The 17,892-nt window shown below is 39.0% G+C and overlaps 2 protein-coding genes across 2 annotated transcripts; both read left to right on the forward strand.

Moving 5' to 3' along the window:
• On the forward strand, positions 6–3,294 carry LOC109831469 (inactive TPR repeat-containing thioredoxin TTL3-like; the record flags this gene model as incomplete). The annotated part of the gene is made up of 6 exons (XM_020398788.1): positions 6–427; positions 815–1,010; positions 1,264–1,436; positions 1,581–1,914; positions 2,016–2,141; positions 2,961–3,294. Coding segments are annotated over 6 exons (1,266 nt in total), but the record flags the coding sequence as incomplete, so codon positions are not given.
• LOC109831961 lies at positions 9,688–15,111 on the forward strand. Its single transcript, XM_020399454.1, has 2 exons — positions 9,688–9,942; positions 14,246–15,111. The coding sequence occupies exons 1-2, from the start codon at positions 9,849–9,851 to the stop codon at positions 14,917–14,919; spliced, it is 768 nt and encodes a 255-aa protein (XP_020255043.1). The 5' UTR covers positions 9,688–9,848; the 3' UTR covers positions 14,920–15,111.

The following is a 17,892-nucleotide window of genomic DNA, read 5'->3' on the forward strand; positions in this document are numbered from 1 at the left end:
TCACCCCCAGCCACAACGTGCAGGATCACCTGCCCAAAACCGCCAAAGAGACGAATTCCAATCTCAATGCCCCCAACAGGAAGCAGCATGCTCAAGCGACCAATTGTCCGTCAGCAAAGCCTGAGGACGGCGATGAACCCGAAGTTTCTGGTGCGATGTGCAGAGCTCTATCAAGAAGGCTCGACTCTGAAGAGCTGAAGAGAATGGGTAATGAGGAGTTCAAGCAAGGGAATTTTGCGGAGGCATTGGCTCTGTATGATCGGGCTATATTGATTGATCCTGAGAAAGCATCCTACTGGAGCAATAAGGCTGCAGCTCTTACAGGTCTCGGTAAGCTTATTGAGGCTGTTGCTGAGTGCAGAGAAGCTGTCAGACTAGAACCTTCTTATCATAAGGCGCACCTTCGTTTGGGCACTCTATATCTCAGGTAACACTGTAGGTTACCGTCTTTGAATTCTAAACATATGATAAATATTTCAGCTTAGTTGTCCTGTTTTTATCTATTTATTTCTTTATTTTATGCCTAATTATCTTTTCTTGCCACCTTTTTGTCTTGAGATATAAACGAGTACAGCTTCATTGGTTATAATGTCTGACGCTTGGGTCTTTTAATTTCTCTTACTTCCTCTTTGATGTTTCTCATAGTGGCTCTTTTAATTTCCAAGACAAGAATCATGTCCATCGAATGTTCGCAGATGCCTCCTAAAGTAACGAGGAACATGACAAACTTTATTTGACGTTTTACTGATTCACTACCCATGGATTACATACGTCCTTTCTACGTTCAGCTGAAACGTGTCACGTACATTGTTAGGTTGGGCGAAGCTGAGAGAGCACTTCATCACTACAAGCTATCAAGAAATGAAGCCAGCTCTGCTGACATTTCACGAGCGCAGGCTCTCCAAACGCATCTCTCGAAGTGTAGCGAAGCAAGAAGATTAAAGGATTGGCATTCAGTGGTGAAAGAAACCCAGTTGGCTGTCTCCTCTGGTGCTGATTCATCTCCGCAGGTTCTCTCCCTCTTTCTCCTAGCACTTCGTTTTCGTTAGTTTTGGATACTTCCAAATTTATGGTCCTTCTCCCCTCCTGCCTTCTCTCCCTCCCTTGTTGTGTGGATGGCTTTTAACTTACAATCAAGAAAATTCTTGATTATATATTTTGACACGGTGTTTATATATTTCGTAGAAGAACCTTCGATTGTCCATGATGTTATTTTTCCTTACATTCCCTAAATGTTTCTGTCTTCGTAATTATATCTTGAAGGTTTTTTCCTTCAAAGCAGAGGCCCTCCTAATGCTCCATAAACATGAAGAAGCAGAGACAGCACTAAATAGCGCCCCAAGATTTGACATTGATGCTTCTACAAAGCTTTTTGGCGCTATGAAAAGTGCATTTACGCTCATGGTACGAGCACAGGTTGATATGACTGCAGGAAGGTTAGTGTTTCATATCCACATCATACACGATGTATAAACAATCGGTTGTAAACTTATAATATGTTTTTATCAGTTGTACTGATACATTGATTGATTGTTTTTAACTGATTTTCTTAAATGAAAAAAAAATTCATTGGTTAACAGGTTTGAGGATGCACTTTCTATGGCGAACAGAGCTGCCCGGCTTGACACAAGCAGTGGGGAGGCAGGCGGTGTAGCCAGGAAGGCTCGTGTAGTTGCAACAGCTCGAGCAACAGGCAATGATTTTTTCAAAGCCTCCAAGTTCGAAGAGGCATGTGTTGCATACGGAGAAGGCCTCAACCATGATACCAACAATGCAATTTTGATGTGCAACAGAGCCGCTTGTCATTCAAAGCTTGGCCAGTGGGAAAAAGCCATTAAGGACTGCAATGTTGCTCTTAACATGCGCCCTTCTTACACCAAAGCTCGTCTAAGGAGAGCTGACTGTTATGCTAAGGTGACGACCCTTCATGATCCTTTGGTGTTTGGCACAATCAAGAAATCCTAGGGCCATAAACAAGAACATGGACTAAATCTTGTTCTTAAATGTTTCATTAGTTGGAGGAATGGGAAGCATCAATAAAGGACTACGAAGCACTGCTTGTTGAAATTCCAGAAGATGAGGAGGTCAAGAAGGCACTACACGAGGCTCAGACCCAACTCAGGAAGAAGCAAGGTGAAGGTGTAAGGGATACAAATTATGCATCTTATTTCAAAATATCTAGAGGATTTGGGGGACCTAATATTAACTACAACTGTTTGAGGGACTAATATCAAAATACTAGAGATTTGGGGGACTAACACCGAAATAACCTTTAAATAAATATATCAAAGATTTATGTAGTGGCTGAATTATAAGGGAGGGACCCTTTGAGAGAGAAGGAAGAGTTTTGATGAGTAACTGTATCTTACTAACATAATTATTTAGTGTCCTGACAATTTTTCATTTTCTACCTTGTTTGGTAGAGTTTTCTTGACATACAGTCACATGCCCTTGCCTAAGATTGTTCAATTACTAACTTTTGGTTTCTCCACAAAAGTCCTTTTGTCTGATTCAAACTGGTTTTGTTGACTGCTTTTGAGATGTATCAATACAAGATTTAGGAAGGAGGCCAAGTCACCATTTTAAGCATTGGATTATGATCTCCTTCACATGAACTAGGATTCTAGGTTTTTACATCAGATTTAATTAAAGAGTTTTTAGGTTAAGTACGTACACAGAGAAAAATCTAGTGTTCATCATAGCATTAACATCTTTAATGAATCTGGTTAAGCTATAGACTAAACTTTTTTGTCAATTCTCCACCTGCCACATTTAGTTATATTTTGACTGTTTGCTATGAACTCTGTCGTTGGCAGCGTTCATCTTGTGTTTCCTACAAGCTGCTTTGCACATCACCACCTTGAATTGAACTGTTTTTAAAAATGCAGTTATGTCTGAAATTTCAATATTTCACAAACAAGAAAAATAGTTCTTATTTTCTTGGTTTTGACTGTCTACAGGTCAAAAATGAATGAAAGCCCGAGGCTTGCAAAATCGGAACTTGTTAGCTCCGTGCCTTGCTTCAGAATATACAAAAGTGGGGGTGATGTCAGATCTAGAAGTTGCAGACGACGAATGTGACAATCTAGAGAGATATCTAAAAATGTATAATGCTTCAAAAGAATGATTCATGAAAATGTAACAGCGCATAAACTGAGTACATAGTAATGCTAACTGTCACAGCTGCAAATGTACTGCTAGATTTGGCTTGGAAGTATGCGAACTGATCGGCAGTAGAGATATATATCCTTGTGAATACAAAGTTCTTTAGTTTGTTCTGCCATTTCTTTTAGTTATCACGAATAAGTCAATTTTGTACTTTAAACCAGGAATATCAGTTTCTTCTAATCATTTAAGAGCTCATCTGCTGTCCGCTTTCAGGCTGTGTGGACAGAACCCTTCTTGCCCATGGGAATCTAGATTCTATGAGGTGTGACCTGGTCTCCCATAATTACAATAACCGACCGGATATATTAGTTTCATCTTTCTCCACTCGGTTTGGATATTGACACCGCAGCCAAACGTTTATTAAGTGCATTATTTTCCTCCGTTATTTGCTGTGTGTGTATACATATGTATGTTGATCCGACATCTTGTACGGTGTGTGCGCATAATTGCCGGCTTGCAAGAAATAACGGATAAAATCCTGACCCAATTGTATACAAAGCTTGAGACTGATTACACAGTTAATTTCTTTGGTAAGACTGCATGAAATTGGTGCCTGCGCTAATTACTAACGGAAACTTCCAATATCCCTGTCTAGTAGTCCCATGCAATCTCCCTACCTACTTGCAGGTTCTCGCAGACAATATGATATATAGTACATTTGTGGAATCCATCTGCTGTTAATTTTCTGAAGTCGCTGGGCGGTATGCATAGACACGTGTACGTGAATCTGCTGAGACCTCTTAACTGTGAGACAGACTGTGGACACGGAGAAACCAAACTAACTTTTATGAACAGCTGGCCTATGTATATATGTAGCATCATCTCAGCTTAAAGCTAATTTCTAAGCTGCATCCATATTTAATTTGTTGTTTGCGTTTCATGTAATACACAATATACGTACACAGTAATCCTATATATAAAGTACAATGCCAGTATGGCAACAATCATATATATTGAATCTAATCCGCATAGATTATGTCTCGATCTATGATCAGTTGATGCCACATGTTGCTTTGGAAGTTAAGCCTTGTCATGGCATGTAATCCAATCGCACGCGCGCTTCTACTATATGACAGGTACAAGACTGGTGTTGAGGATTGCTGATATTTGGACGGAGATTAAACCAGGCTAGGCTGCTGGGCCACAGTCCAACCAACATAGATAACTGCCAAACCTTCATTTACATTTGCGCGCAGACAATTAGGAGGAAGGAGATCGACACGTACAGAGGGCATAAGGGATCAGAGAGATCGATATATAGAACCGCAGGGTTGACCTTAATTCATTAGTTATTGTTTTTGCTCTTGTTTCAACTATCCAGGGGGGCGGGAACAGTGACGAATCCTGGCGGTAATTCCAAAGGAAAAAATCACGGTTATACCTGCGGTAATACATATGTACGTATACATTTCCTATAGATTTATATATTACTTTTTTTTTTTTGTATTTTCTGCAGACCAACTACCCAAACTTCCAAATTGCTTTGTTACTAGGGGAAAAGAAGGTCCAAATTAATTGCTTAATTTGTTAATTTAAAAATTTAAACGACAAGAGAGAAAGACGAATTAAGCCCGCCAAAAGCTGGTCTCGCTTGCTTGTCCTTGTTGTTTAACTTTAATCTTCTGATCAGTTTGTTAATTAGTTTTGTCCCTCCGTCAGCGTCCAAAGTACGTCAGCGGGCTCCCTCCCTCCCTTGTTTTATATACTAATTAGCTACATCTTCAGATAATATCAAAGCAGCCTCAGCCTGCATCAATTAGTACCCATTTTTATAAATGGCCGGGGGCTGTAAATATATGTGGTAGCTAGGAGTATCCCATCCCATCCCCTCCTTCTCCCCTTAATTTGTCTTCATTCGTCATTAATTACTCTCTGATCAATTCATTAGTACTCGATCAATTGTGTTATAGCTAATTATATATATATATTAATATTGTCTTTGATGAATGGACTCTTATTATTATAACATTCCCTATAGCTTTAATTACATTCTCATCTCTTCAACTTCCTCTCCACATCGATCTATGCTTGCTTGGTTATTATGAGTATTAATTACTCATTCATTTTTATGTTCGTACGTAGTTCGGAATTAGTATTAGGTGGTTAATTATATATACATATGTATAAATATTAAGATAAGGGTGGAGTAGAGATTAAGTTAGTGGTAACAATTAGTGGTGAATATGGGGGTTCTACCTGCTGGTGGAGATCAGAAGGCCGAGAGAAGGAAGGGACCGAGAGATCCAAAGAGATTTATCGGCGTTCGGCAAAGGCCGTCAGGGAGGTGGGTGGCTGAGATAAAGGACTCCCTGCAAAAGGTGAGGCTGTGGCTGGGTACTTTCGACACTGCTGAGGCGCCCGGCAGAGCATACGAGGATGCTGCCCGTACTCTTAAGAGAGCCAACGCGTCGCACCAACTTCGACGCCGCCGCACCCCTCATCCGGAGGAACCGACGATGGCACGCCGCAAAAGATACTAATTTGGAGAACATGACTCCCTCTCGTTTGAAATGGAGGCAAGCTAAGGAAGGCTGATTGGCCTGCTCAAGGCTAAGCTTCTCGATGGAAGACGGTGAGTTGCCTCTTGGAAGGGCTCCTGCAGCCAACGTTGGCCTCTTTGATTGCGTGCTGGCTGACCAAGTTTAAGAGGCAGCAGCCCGCATCGGGGCTCATGATGCAGTCAGCTTGGAACGGAATGATGAACAGGAGCAGCGCTGGGGACTGGCGGTGGTAGTTTAGGCCTTTGACAGCTTGGAGTCGAGAATGATGTACAAGGCTTCATGAGTACCCTAATCGTCAAGAAGCCAGACGGGATGGGGTAATACCAGGCTGCCGGCAGCATCGTCGTCAACATCCGGCTGCTGCAAGCTCCTGTAATTCAGTCTGAACCTAATTTCAGAGGGTTCGGCAGTCCAGCTGGCAGCGAAATTCCAGGAAACCTCCAGGCATTTTATTTAGGAGGAGACAGTAGCAGCAGAAGTAGCATGAGTAGCACAGTGCCATCAGCGTGCTCAGATGATCATGGATGGTGCTCGTCAGAAGGTACCGTAGGTTTAGATGTGCAGGCGCCGTTAGATCATCATCGTCATCATCATCACGTAAACAGCACCGACACGGTGGCCGCTAGCATAATAAATAAGGGGAAGACGCCGGCCACGGATCAGGATCATCATGATATCATTGTCGCAGCGAGTGGCGATGGTAGTCTTTCTGATCATCAGATGGTGGTGGCATCGTGCGACTGCAGCAGCAGCCAGTTGCCTGCTGAAGATGCGGGGTTCATTTGGTCGTCTTCTTCCTTACCTTTTGATGAGGATCAGGCTCTTCCATGGGATTCTTTTGCTTTTGATTTTACCTCCAGGAATTATTACAACTCAAACTATCACCTACTTAATTAATTCATTAATTTTTCGTACACACATATATAATCCTCCGGTACATGATCAACTAGTGCTCGTAAGTAGTCTTTCTCTGTCTCTCTGTGATCCACGTATCTTTCTATGCTAGTCTGATCCGTGGTTTAGCCAGATAATTTAATTTTCACCTGCACACTGGCAGGCTGTTACAACAATGGTCATTAGTTTGCCATCCGTTAATGCGTTAAGAGGTAACTCAATTCTTTACCTCAGCTCTTTACCTTCGAATCATCTCAACTCGTTGTCTGCATAATAATAATAATAATAATAATAATAATAATAATTTGATGAGGGAACTTCCCCACGATCTTTCAAATCATTGGTGTCAAATCCCTGGCAAGGCTAAGGGGCACCCCTTAACGCACAACTTCGAATATTCTAGAAACTTAATTTTCTATGAGTACATGCTCTTCAAGAGAGTCAAACTTGAAGGGGGTCAAACTTAAGATCTTAATGTACTACTCGTAAGTAGCTTACCAACTTGTTGTCTAAATTAACAGCGCAACTTTTTCACTTTGGCTTCCAGACTAATCCTTTGTTTTATTCTTAAATTTGAAAGTACCCTAATGCCATTAAGAAAGAACCCTAGAGGGAGGTGAATAGGGTTTATGCTAATCTAATCCGATTTAATGCCAAATAAAAAACTTATTAACAAATATATCCTAACAAATGAGATATGAACAATATACGTGCAAGGATATACAAATAACACAATGATAAACAATCTGAACTAGATAGTGGGCAAGATAAACAACAAGAAATATACAAAGGCGATATAAGATATGAACATAAAAGTAAGTACGCCAATGACAAACGCAAACAAACGATATGATCACGGAGTTCGGTCCCCACGACCTACGTCTCCGCTCCTCACCTCGATGAGATCTCCACTATTACAACAAGGTTTTCTACGCTCACCCGAATAACGTTTACACCTCACACTCGGTTTTCTAGTTCACTGAAAACTTTACAATCACTCACAATGTAACTATACTAACTATCACCTCAAGTGTTGGTCTTTAGCCCATATCTCCCTCAAGTGTTAGGAATTACAACCTCTCTCTAGGCATTACCACCTACTCACTCCTCTTGGGATGACCCCGTCTCTCACCACACACTCCTCTTGGTGTACTAGTGTAATGCAAAGTGAACCTCATAATTTAGGCACTCAACAAATGATTGTTCTCTAAATAACGGGAGAACTCAATTAAGCACAACTCAATGTTACAATCTCTCACACCCCAAATTATACTATGTATGAAAATACTAAAAGCTCAAGTGGGTGTGTGTAACAATGAGATTTGATAAAACAAAATCAAACTAAACTCAATTTAAATCTAGCTTATGGAAATTATGAACAAAACAATAAATAGCTAGAAATAGAGTTTAGGAAAACTTCTCTATGGTAACAAGAGAGAGGAAGAAGAGTTGAATGCTCAAACACCAATGGATGATCTTCACTTTGCTCTTGTGAAAATTGCTTTACAAACTAAACTTGAAACAAACACTAAAACAAACTTAAACACCCTTTAAACTTATTTTAAAACTTTTTTCTTATTAATTTTTGGTCTGAGGTATGAGGGGTATTTATAGAGACCTCAAAACACAAGAAAAAACAAAGCAAAAAGACCAAAAATCTAAATCTGTAAAAGGCTGAAAAAACTAGTCGTTACAGTATCAGTCGACTGACGGCTTTCATCAGTCGACTAATGAGCTGAACGTTAGAGGTATTTTCTAGCTCATCAGTCGACTGACGGACCTTATCAGTCGAATGATGTCAGTCGACCAAAACAAAACAGAAATTTTTGTTATTCCAGGTGATTTCTTCAATCAACTGAACACATGTATTAGTCGACTGATAACACTGTATCAGCCTGATTAAAACAGTAAATCTGATTTTTAAACTGTCTTTAAAGATAGCAAACAAATTCCAAAAATTATGAAACTTTGGGAAATGATTGTAGACATGATAATACACATATTACAAAAACTGGTTTTTTAAAAATCACCTCTCTCATTTGAGAAATCTCATCATTTTTCAAAATAGTAGAAGATGACTTTGGGGATTTTCAAGCATCTGGTTAGATCTGTGTATGAAATTATTTTGCTGAGAGCCTTGCTTCCTTCATTGGTGTATTTCCATATGTCCCATGTTTTAGTTGATGGTCTGTAATTACTATTGGTTTCTTGTTTTGTTGACATATGGAGGTGTTGTTCATTTGAGATCGATTTTTATTCCCTTGAGTTTCAATATAACAATGTATAGAGGTTGAACCTTCGCGGTTAGACATCTGAATGAATGTGAAATACTTCATCTATCACTGTTACACGATGTCCAATATTATGTGAGCTTACATGATTTTGCTGAGTTGTACTAGCAGAACAAATATTTGTTTACTTATCTCAAATGTAAATCTTCTTCTATTTTAAATGATTTATGTCTATATATTTTGTATATTATTGCAAGTGAAAACAGATTGTAACTAGGAAGCTGCAAATACAAACAAACAGCTGCAACTATGCTTACAAATACAAGTTGCAAGATTTTAAGTTGTACCAAACAGTTGCAACTCTAGTTGCAAGCAAAAGCAGTTGCAACTACATGCAACTGGGAATTGCATTGGAAATGTACTTGCAAGCAACCAAACACACCCTTAATTTTTTTTGGATAATTCGTTACTTTTAAATTTAGGATGGTGGTGACGTGTATCATTAGCAAGATAAAAAAATACTAATAAATAAATAAATAAATAAATAAATAAATAAATAAATAAATAAATAAAGGATATTTGCGTAATTGGGGATTTGATTTTTGGGGGTAGGAGGTGAGGGAGCGTATCAGCGAAGGAGAGGAGGGAAACGTTCACCAAATCTCCATGTTTGCTATATCCACTCCCAAACAGTAATTTTGGGAGTTGGATTGCCGAAAATGCCCTTTGAGACTTGGCCTGTTTTGATTTGGGAGAAGGGCAATTTAGTCCTCACTCACCCCCCAAAGTTACTGTTTGGGAGTGTGAATAGTTGGACCCCAAATCTCTTGGAGTGGAAAAAAAAAAACCCCCACCCCACACATACACACCCACGCACCCCAAAATCGTAGTTGTAATTGGTAATGTGTGTCAAAATTAATTGGAAAAGACGAACCCTAGAGAACGAGCGGTGCCCTCTTCTCTTCCTTTCGTTTCCCTAATATACAGTGAGGGTTATTGGCTCCTTGTCTTTCTCTGTCTAATTAAAGATCAATTGATCGGTAGAGAGAGAGAGATGGGAGTGCTGTCAAACATGATCGACGAAAAAGAGCTGAAGCCTGGGGATCACATCTATTCTTGGAGGACCGCCTACCTCTATGCCCACCACGGTATCCCTGACACCCCCCTCCCCTCTTATTTTTTTTTATCTTTTTGAATTTGTTTTATTGTCATAGTAATCCGAACTGTGTAGGTTATGAAACAGAGTATAGTTAGCATCCAAACTGCTATGAACTTTTTTCAAGTAACAATCCAACCGTACAAGTGTGTAACTCTTGTTGCAATGGATCACCAACAAATCTCATTAATGGTGACGCTTGATAGTTTTTGCTATGGAGTTTCATTGGTGCAAGAGAAGAGACGGAGGAGGAGACAGAGAGGAAGAAAGATAAAGTGATTAGAGATCGGGGTTTAAGCTTACGTAATGGGTTGGACCCAAATCTTCGGATCCAATTCCTACCTCATTGTTCTTCCCTTCACTTTGGCCATCTACAGAAAGTATTAAATGCGAACCGCTTGCTAAAATGACACATCAACATGCACTATATCTTAAAGGCACATAGAGGATATAAGTATCATGCCCATCGTGTATGCATACCGTATGCGTCGAACATGTGGTCGACACATGACATCATATTTGAACTGTCCATGCTAGCTTCTCGTCAGTTAACGCCATCGTTGTGTTAACGTTCGTACTCTGCTATCTCTTAGTTAAGTAGATCCAAATTGTATATATTTTTTTTATATGGAAAATATCCAAATTATGTAACAAGCTTATATATCACATTGCAGCTCTTTACATTTCCCATCTCTTGAAAGAAAAAGATTTATGCTTTATCTCATAGCCTTTGTACCCCTTTCAACAAGCCTGGGAGATCAAATTGGAATATCTCCGCATAGGGAACCTTACATCGACGGTGACATGATCATTTTAACTTTCTAGATCGGAGAATAAAGCTTAAATAATTGCTTTGGCAATCACGAGTAGCCACTCCATCAAGCAAGAGTTATCTATTTCCACCATGCGAACAAGTTGTATTGTCACTAGTGTTCTAGTTATGCACATGCGCATCCATTTACAAGAGCACTTATGCATTATCTTTTTCCGTTCTTAAACCCAACCTATTACGAATTTCAACTAAAACTAATGGGTCCAATTAAACCAATTAAGTGAACTCCTCATGTAATGGACCCAATCTTACTCAGTCTAAATGGTGATACCTTTTCTCCATCCCTTCTTGGGGTAGTGTGCTAGCATCACTGCAAGAGGTGTATTTTTTGTACCTTCTTTATTTCATTTATTTTCATTCCCGTTCTCTCCTGCTCGAGATGGGTTTTGTTGGTCTCTAATCTTCAAAGTAATGAGCAATTATGGAAGTAAATAGTACGTGCCATTTAACCAATTAACATAAGTAATGTTTTAGAAAGCGTCCGCCTAGGCGTAGGCGGTACCCAGGCTACCTGTCTAGGCATATGCGGTACTTAGGGCGTTCGCTTAGTGCCTAGGCGGTACCTATGTTGCCCACCTAGGTTTTGGGAGCGCCTAGGTGAGCATGGTCTGCCTACGTGGACTACTCCCTTTAGGTCTTGATCGTGATTTTCTCCGTTGGAGCCTGCACGTCGTCCAAACTCCTCTAGCTATGAACATCTTCTCTACCTCCGTCGATCATCAGCAAAACCGCATTCATCACTACTTGAAAGAAATCTGTTTAAGAGCCAGTACGGTGCCTAAGCTTTCTATAACACTGACATTTATTGTCAGTTAATATACTTAAAAACATAAAAACTAGGACTGCCTAGGCTCCAGTGCAGGCTTCGCCTAGGCTCCCTCCTAGGCGCTTAGGCGTTAGGCACAACGCCTATGCCGCCTAGCGCTTCTGTGACATTGAACGTCAGCAAACATAGAAGTTAGAGACGACAATTTTCTTTTGATTAGTTGTTGATATTGGTTTCTGGGTTTACTTTTGTATTAAATATATATCATTTATGAATTACCAATATTTCATTAAATGAAGAAATATTGTACTCTCATAGACATAGTCTGCTAGGTCTTGTTGCAAATTTTAGAAACTTTATCATGTATTCTCTATGTTCCATATTTTTGGCAATTTTCAAACATTTAAAATATATAATACTCGAGGATATTTTCAATTAGTCTCTCGAATAACACTTAGGGCATGTTTGGCAATTGGTCAGAGTAGCTTGTAAGCCACTCTTGTGGCTTATAAGCTGATGAGACATGTTTGGCAAACAGTCTATTTTGATTTATAAGCCAAAAAATTAAGCTGGGGTTGCCTAGCTTAGTTTTTTGTGGCTTATAAGCCACATAGTTTGACCCAAGTAAAAGACCACTTTACCCTTAGTATTTAAGAAAATTCCAAAAACGTCTTTCTCTGTCTTCAATCCATTTTTGGTCATTTTGACAATAAGGATGGATTATAAGCCGCTTATTTGCCGAACACTACCAATTGGAAATGGATTATAATCCACTAAATTTATCAAACACTTAATCCACTTGACTTATAAGCTATTTGTGGATTATATGCCAAGTTGATTGTAGTCCAAAGTTGCCAAACATGCTCTTAATCTGAAAAAGTTGTCCAAATCATATGATATTCACATGTGTCCTTCATGTCAAAGGTTTTTGGAAACCAGTGTCTACCATTCTTATCAATAAGACAAACTTAAGACTATATATTTATGTGTGAGTTGTCAATCATCATACCTCGAACTAACCTGGTATTTAAATTTTCCCAATCAGCTGAACTTGTTTAAGACCTGACCTGACCCAACCCAAACCTACTAAATATAAATCTGGTTCAGTCAGGTTAGCAGGTCATGTAAAACTTGACATCCCTTGATATTTGTTGAGTGTAAGAAGTTCCGAAGTCATTAACTGTCAGTTTTAGATAATTTTCGCATTTAATATATAGTCTAAGGTCCCCTAAAATTTTTAACTTGGGGTTTTCTTATTCATGTTCCTATTGTTCTCCCGTCCGTTCCTTTACCCATGTTTTCATGTTTCTATTTTGCTTCAGTGATTTGTGTCACACCCCGGGCCCATGGGCTCGTTGACGCTTACAAGTTGTGGGACCCACCGAGAGCAACTTGATGTTGGTTAAAGTCCACTGTCAAAATGCTAGCGCTAGTTATACTTGGGCATTGGGCTTTTCTCTATTTAAACCACTAACATTTTTTCACACTAGTCCATGTGGGACTAAAGTGAAACCACACCTTATGAAGACGACGTCCTCGTCGTCACGACATGATGATTGGCACATCTCAGTCACTGTTAGGCGATGTGGATTCTAAAGGTGGCTCCTACGGGCTCTAGAGGTAGCTCTCACCGTATCCATGCGGTGCAGTACTTAGCTCCGTATAGCACTTAGCTCTACACTTCCGGCTGGCAACTGCTCTGATATCATTTTGTCACACATCGGGCCCACAGGCCCGTTGATGCGTGCAAGCCGTGGGACGCACCAAGAGCAACTTGATGTTGGCTAAAGTCCACTGTCAAAATGCTAACACTAGTTGTTCTTGAGTCTTGCGTTTTTCTCTATTTAAACCACTAACATTTCTTCACACTAGTGCATGTGGGACTAAAGTGGGGGTGTCACAATTTGTATCTTCCATTCTCTTCCTTCCCTTTGTTCCTCAATGTTTCTCTCTTTGCAGTGAAGTTTAATGTTTCTTTTGTATGCTTCTATTTACATTCCCTCTTTCTACCCCAAAATTGTTTATTTAATTTTACAGAACAGACATGTTTCTTATCCACGGACTTGGCATACAATTTCAAGTTCATATGGGACAGAATTCTCTGATTGAATATCCTAATGGGCTAAAAAAATCAACTTGAGCCGGATCATGGTTCATCCTATTAGGTCATACCAATTTCTAAATAATGGAGTCAATACTATCAAAACCTTGTTCCAAGTTGAATGGAGAGATGCAACAAGCAAAGATACATATGTTGATAATGTATACGACACATGTGAGAATAACAATGTACATAGCAACTTTCTGAAGAAATGAATATTAGACACATCAGAGAAAATTTTAAGGTATCAGATACTTGCAATTTATAGGCACGGGCAGGAGTGACTCTAATGCGAGGTGTTGGATGTGGCCATTATCCAAAGCCACACATGATGACTACTATGCATATATTTTATATGAATATAACAATATATTTTCTTCTGCTCTTTCTTTTTTGAATGTGTTTTTCCTTTAACTTGCAATTTCTTTGATGTTGAACTTATCCTGTGATCACTAGCACAGATACTGTGTAGTCTTACCATGATGGCATGGTTTGAAGACTTTTATTTTAGTTATTAGCATATAGACGAAAAAAATATCTTTTCTTTGTTTTCTTGTCGGTATGATCTTATGAAATTTATGCACTGCTACTGGTAGGAATATATGTTGGAGACGGAATGGTGATTCATTACACACGAGCAGCTGGTCAGGAGACAGGAACTGGGACTTTCTTAGATCGGCTTCTTTTCAGCTCCTCTCCATCAAATACGGGCAATCTTTGTGAGAGATGTGGTGATCAGAGCGAGCTTCACGGAGTAATCCGTTCGTGCGTCAACTGCTTTCTTGACGGAGGCCATCTCTATCTTTTCCACTATGCGGTATCGCCAGCTTTTTTTGTTGCCAAAGCCCGAGGTGGAACCTGCACTCTTGCTGCTTCAGATGCCCAGGATGCTGTGCTTCATCGTGCCAATTATCTGCTTAATAATGGATTTGGTACATACAATATTTTCAACAACAACTGTGAGGATTTTGCCATATACTGCAAGACAGGTCTGCTTATTAAGACATCCTTCAGTGGCGGGCGAAGCGGGCAGCTGTCATCTTTCGCTGCTGGCTTCGGTGCTCTTGCTTCTTCCCATCTCCGCTTCTTGGCAATGAACCCTGCTGGCTTGGCATTGGTTGTCAGCAGCATGTATTCAGTTGGCCGTTATCTGTCTGATATTGGTGTTCGCGGGGACGCTTTCAAGATTCCTGTGGAGAGACTAGTTACACAATCAGGTGTAGGCCGCCAGACTGAAGAAGGAACAACAGAAGCTGAGACTCAACAGTAGATGTGAATAAGTTGGGTGATTGAAAAATGACACCTCAAAGTTTATGTTTTCTTAATAGCATGGTTGGCGAATCAGGTCAAAGGCAAACTGTCGTGTGTTTTTCGTTTCTATCCATTTATTAGAGAAAACAGATATCGGTTGATGTTGCCTGGACTTTAATGTCTACAGAATCTAATAGGCGTTAGTTGTTGAGCGTCTCCCTTTGTTGCAGCAGCAGCAACCTGTCGAGATGATAGAATCCTCGGCGCCTTCACTCTCTCGTGCATAAAATACATGCGTGTTAACTCTGCCGCCGGTTTTGTCATATAAGTGCGACTTAAGAGCACTCTTTTCTTCCTCCTCAGTTCGCCAGGCGTTGGTTGTACATATCTGTTATGAAGATCCGTACCTTACTTGTCCCATAAGGTACCGTTTGTCAAATGGTTAAGTGAGAGGTTAATGAGACTTAACCCCTTCTTAACCCGCCAAACACCAAAAATCTATACAGGGGTTTAAGTGAGTTAACTCTTCATAATTTTTCAAACATAAAAAATATAGAAAGGTTAAGCTAACCACTCTAGAGGGATTAAAATGAATTAACCTCTCAAAATGAGGGGTTTACTAATACTCCTATTTAGAAGAATTAAGATTTATTCCTTCTAATTATAAAGAAAATAGTTAAAATCATTGTTAATCCCAAATATTAAAACTGATCACAATGACTAAAATAAAACTTATTTAACGGGTTAATAATTATGTTCTTCAGATTATCGAATAGGCTAAGTACATTAATCCTTCATTTTAACCCTTCTTCCTTAATGCATATTTGTTATAAAGATTCATACTCTACTCGTCCCCTAATCTGCTAAATTTGTCCCTTCTTACTCTCCAAACATTTTTTAATATTTTATTTTATGATAATTACTATAATTTAAATAGAATAATTAATGACATGCCTCCTTACTAAAATATAATATTTATTAAAACCACAGATATACTATTAATATGTTTAATAGTGTAACTAAAATATTATTAAATAATATAATATATAATATTATATAATATATATATATATATATATAATATATATTATATATATTATATATATATATATAATATATATATATATATATATATATATTATCATACTTTTAATATATAGTGTTGATGTTCGTGAACAAACAGTCAGTGTCCGTCGTAGGATGCAGGTTCGATCCTGACGGCGCTGAGGAGAAGGGAGAGGATAGATGTTGGGGCCGACTCCTCCTCCAACTTTACGCCCGATTCTGAGCGTGCGGGTGGGCTGATGACCTGCACATGCAAGAATCGTAGGAGTACGGGGCTAGTTTCCTCTGTGGTTCCTCTGACGGTCAAGTCAGCTGTGGAGCTTGAGTGGGGTTTGGGGGAAGGTCCTTGGGCCATTGAGGTCCTCGGAGCGTACTCTTTTGAGAGTTTTCTAGTTCTTTTTTAACCAAGGTAGGTTGCTTGTTTTTTATGAAGAAGAAGTAGCCAAGCAAATATCACTTACCCCCTACATCCCTATGTTCTCCTCCTTTTTATAGTGCCTTGCCTCTGAGTGTGTTGTCCCTCGGCTTTGGCTATACATAGGAGGCGGCTGAGAGGTGAACAGTAGAGGTGCTGAGTCATCATTCTCCTTCCAGATGTCGATTGACGATTTGAAAGGGAAGTCATTCGAGTATAGGAGAGAAACAGCTTCTCTGTATCCTGGATTTGATAGAAGATATAGGGCGTAGGATAGGTCGGTTGCGTGGCCGACCTTCTCTCTCCGGGTGGCGGTTGGCGATTGGAGGAGAAGTCGTTCGTGCACAGGGAAGCATCATGGCAATCTTCTGGGAAATGATTTGTAAGCAGAATAAGCGTCTTGGGCCCGAGATTTGTCAGAATGGAGATCTTGATGGGACTAATCAATACTGTTGTCGATTGACATCTGAAGTGAATTTGGTCGACTCTTATCCCTTTAGTCGAGGCGGGTTGATTTGCGAGCTATCATTATGATTTGGCGACCCGATAGTCGAGTGAGGTTCAGGTCGGGTGTATAGTCAAGTCGTCTACTCGAGGAGTCGTCTTAATTGCGAGGGGGCGACTGATCCCGCACTTCGAGTCGGTCATGATGACCCTTGATCGAAATATGACTTGTCTGCTCGTCTGGTCGAGAGACTTGACCTTGGCTGGGCTTTTGAGCCTCTAAGTTGGTTTGGACCGTAGCTTTCTTGGGCTTATGCATACATTCTCCCGACATCTCTATCTTTGGATGGTAAATTACCATAACATAGAGTAATTTATTATAATTTTTATTATAGTACTAAAATATTATTTAATATTATAACTACCAAAATATTGATAATACATTTAAGACTATTCATTAATATAGTAAAGTATAATAGAAAATAGTAAATTATTATATAATGAATTATATTATAATATAATTAATATATTATTATATTAAATATATAAACACTATACTATAATACTATATTTTATATCATAAAAATACTATACTTTATCTTACGTTATAATAGAATTTTATAATATAATATAATAAAAATATATTATAATATAATTAATATATATTATATATTTAGTAAATTAGTGCTTCAAAATTATCTCATTTTCCTAATGATTGTCCTATAGTTAAGAAAGCGGAAATTTTGGAGGTTGGGACAAAATGTTTGTATAGAAGTGAGATAATTTTGGGAAAAGTGGGGTTAATTGTCTCAATGTGATTATCCCAATGAACAACACCTTAAAGTAAAATCTCAATCCCATTATCCTAATGAATAACACCATAATATAAAGTCTCAAAAATTATCTTACTTACCCAAAAATTACACCAACCAATATCCCACTAGGAGAATATGGATGAAATTTATGACTTCGTTGGAGTCCGTTGGCAGTATATATTATCATGATAATTTTATGAATGCTAAAAAAAAAACTTCGTGAAGGTTTCCTAAAGAACGACTATTAATTCTA

The sequence above is a fragment of the Asparagus officinalis genome, chromosome 2, assembly GCF_001876935.1.
Source record: "Asparagus officinalis chromosome 2, Aspof.V1, whole genome shotgun sequence".
In the NCBI taxonomy this organism is placed as follows: domain Eukaryota; kingdom Viridiplantae; phylum Streptophyta; class Magnoliopsida; order Asparagales; family Asparagaceae; genus Asparagus; species Asparagus officinalis.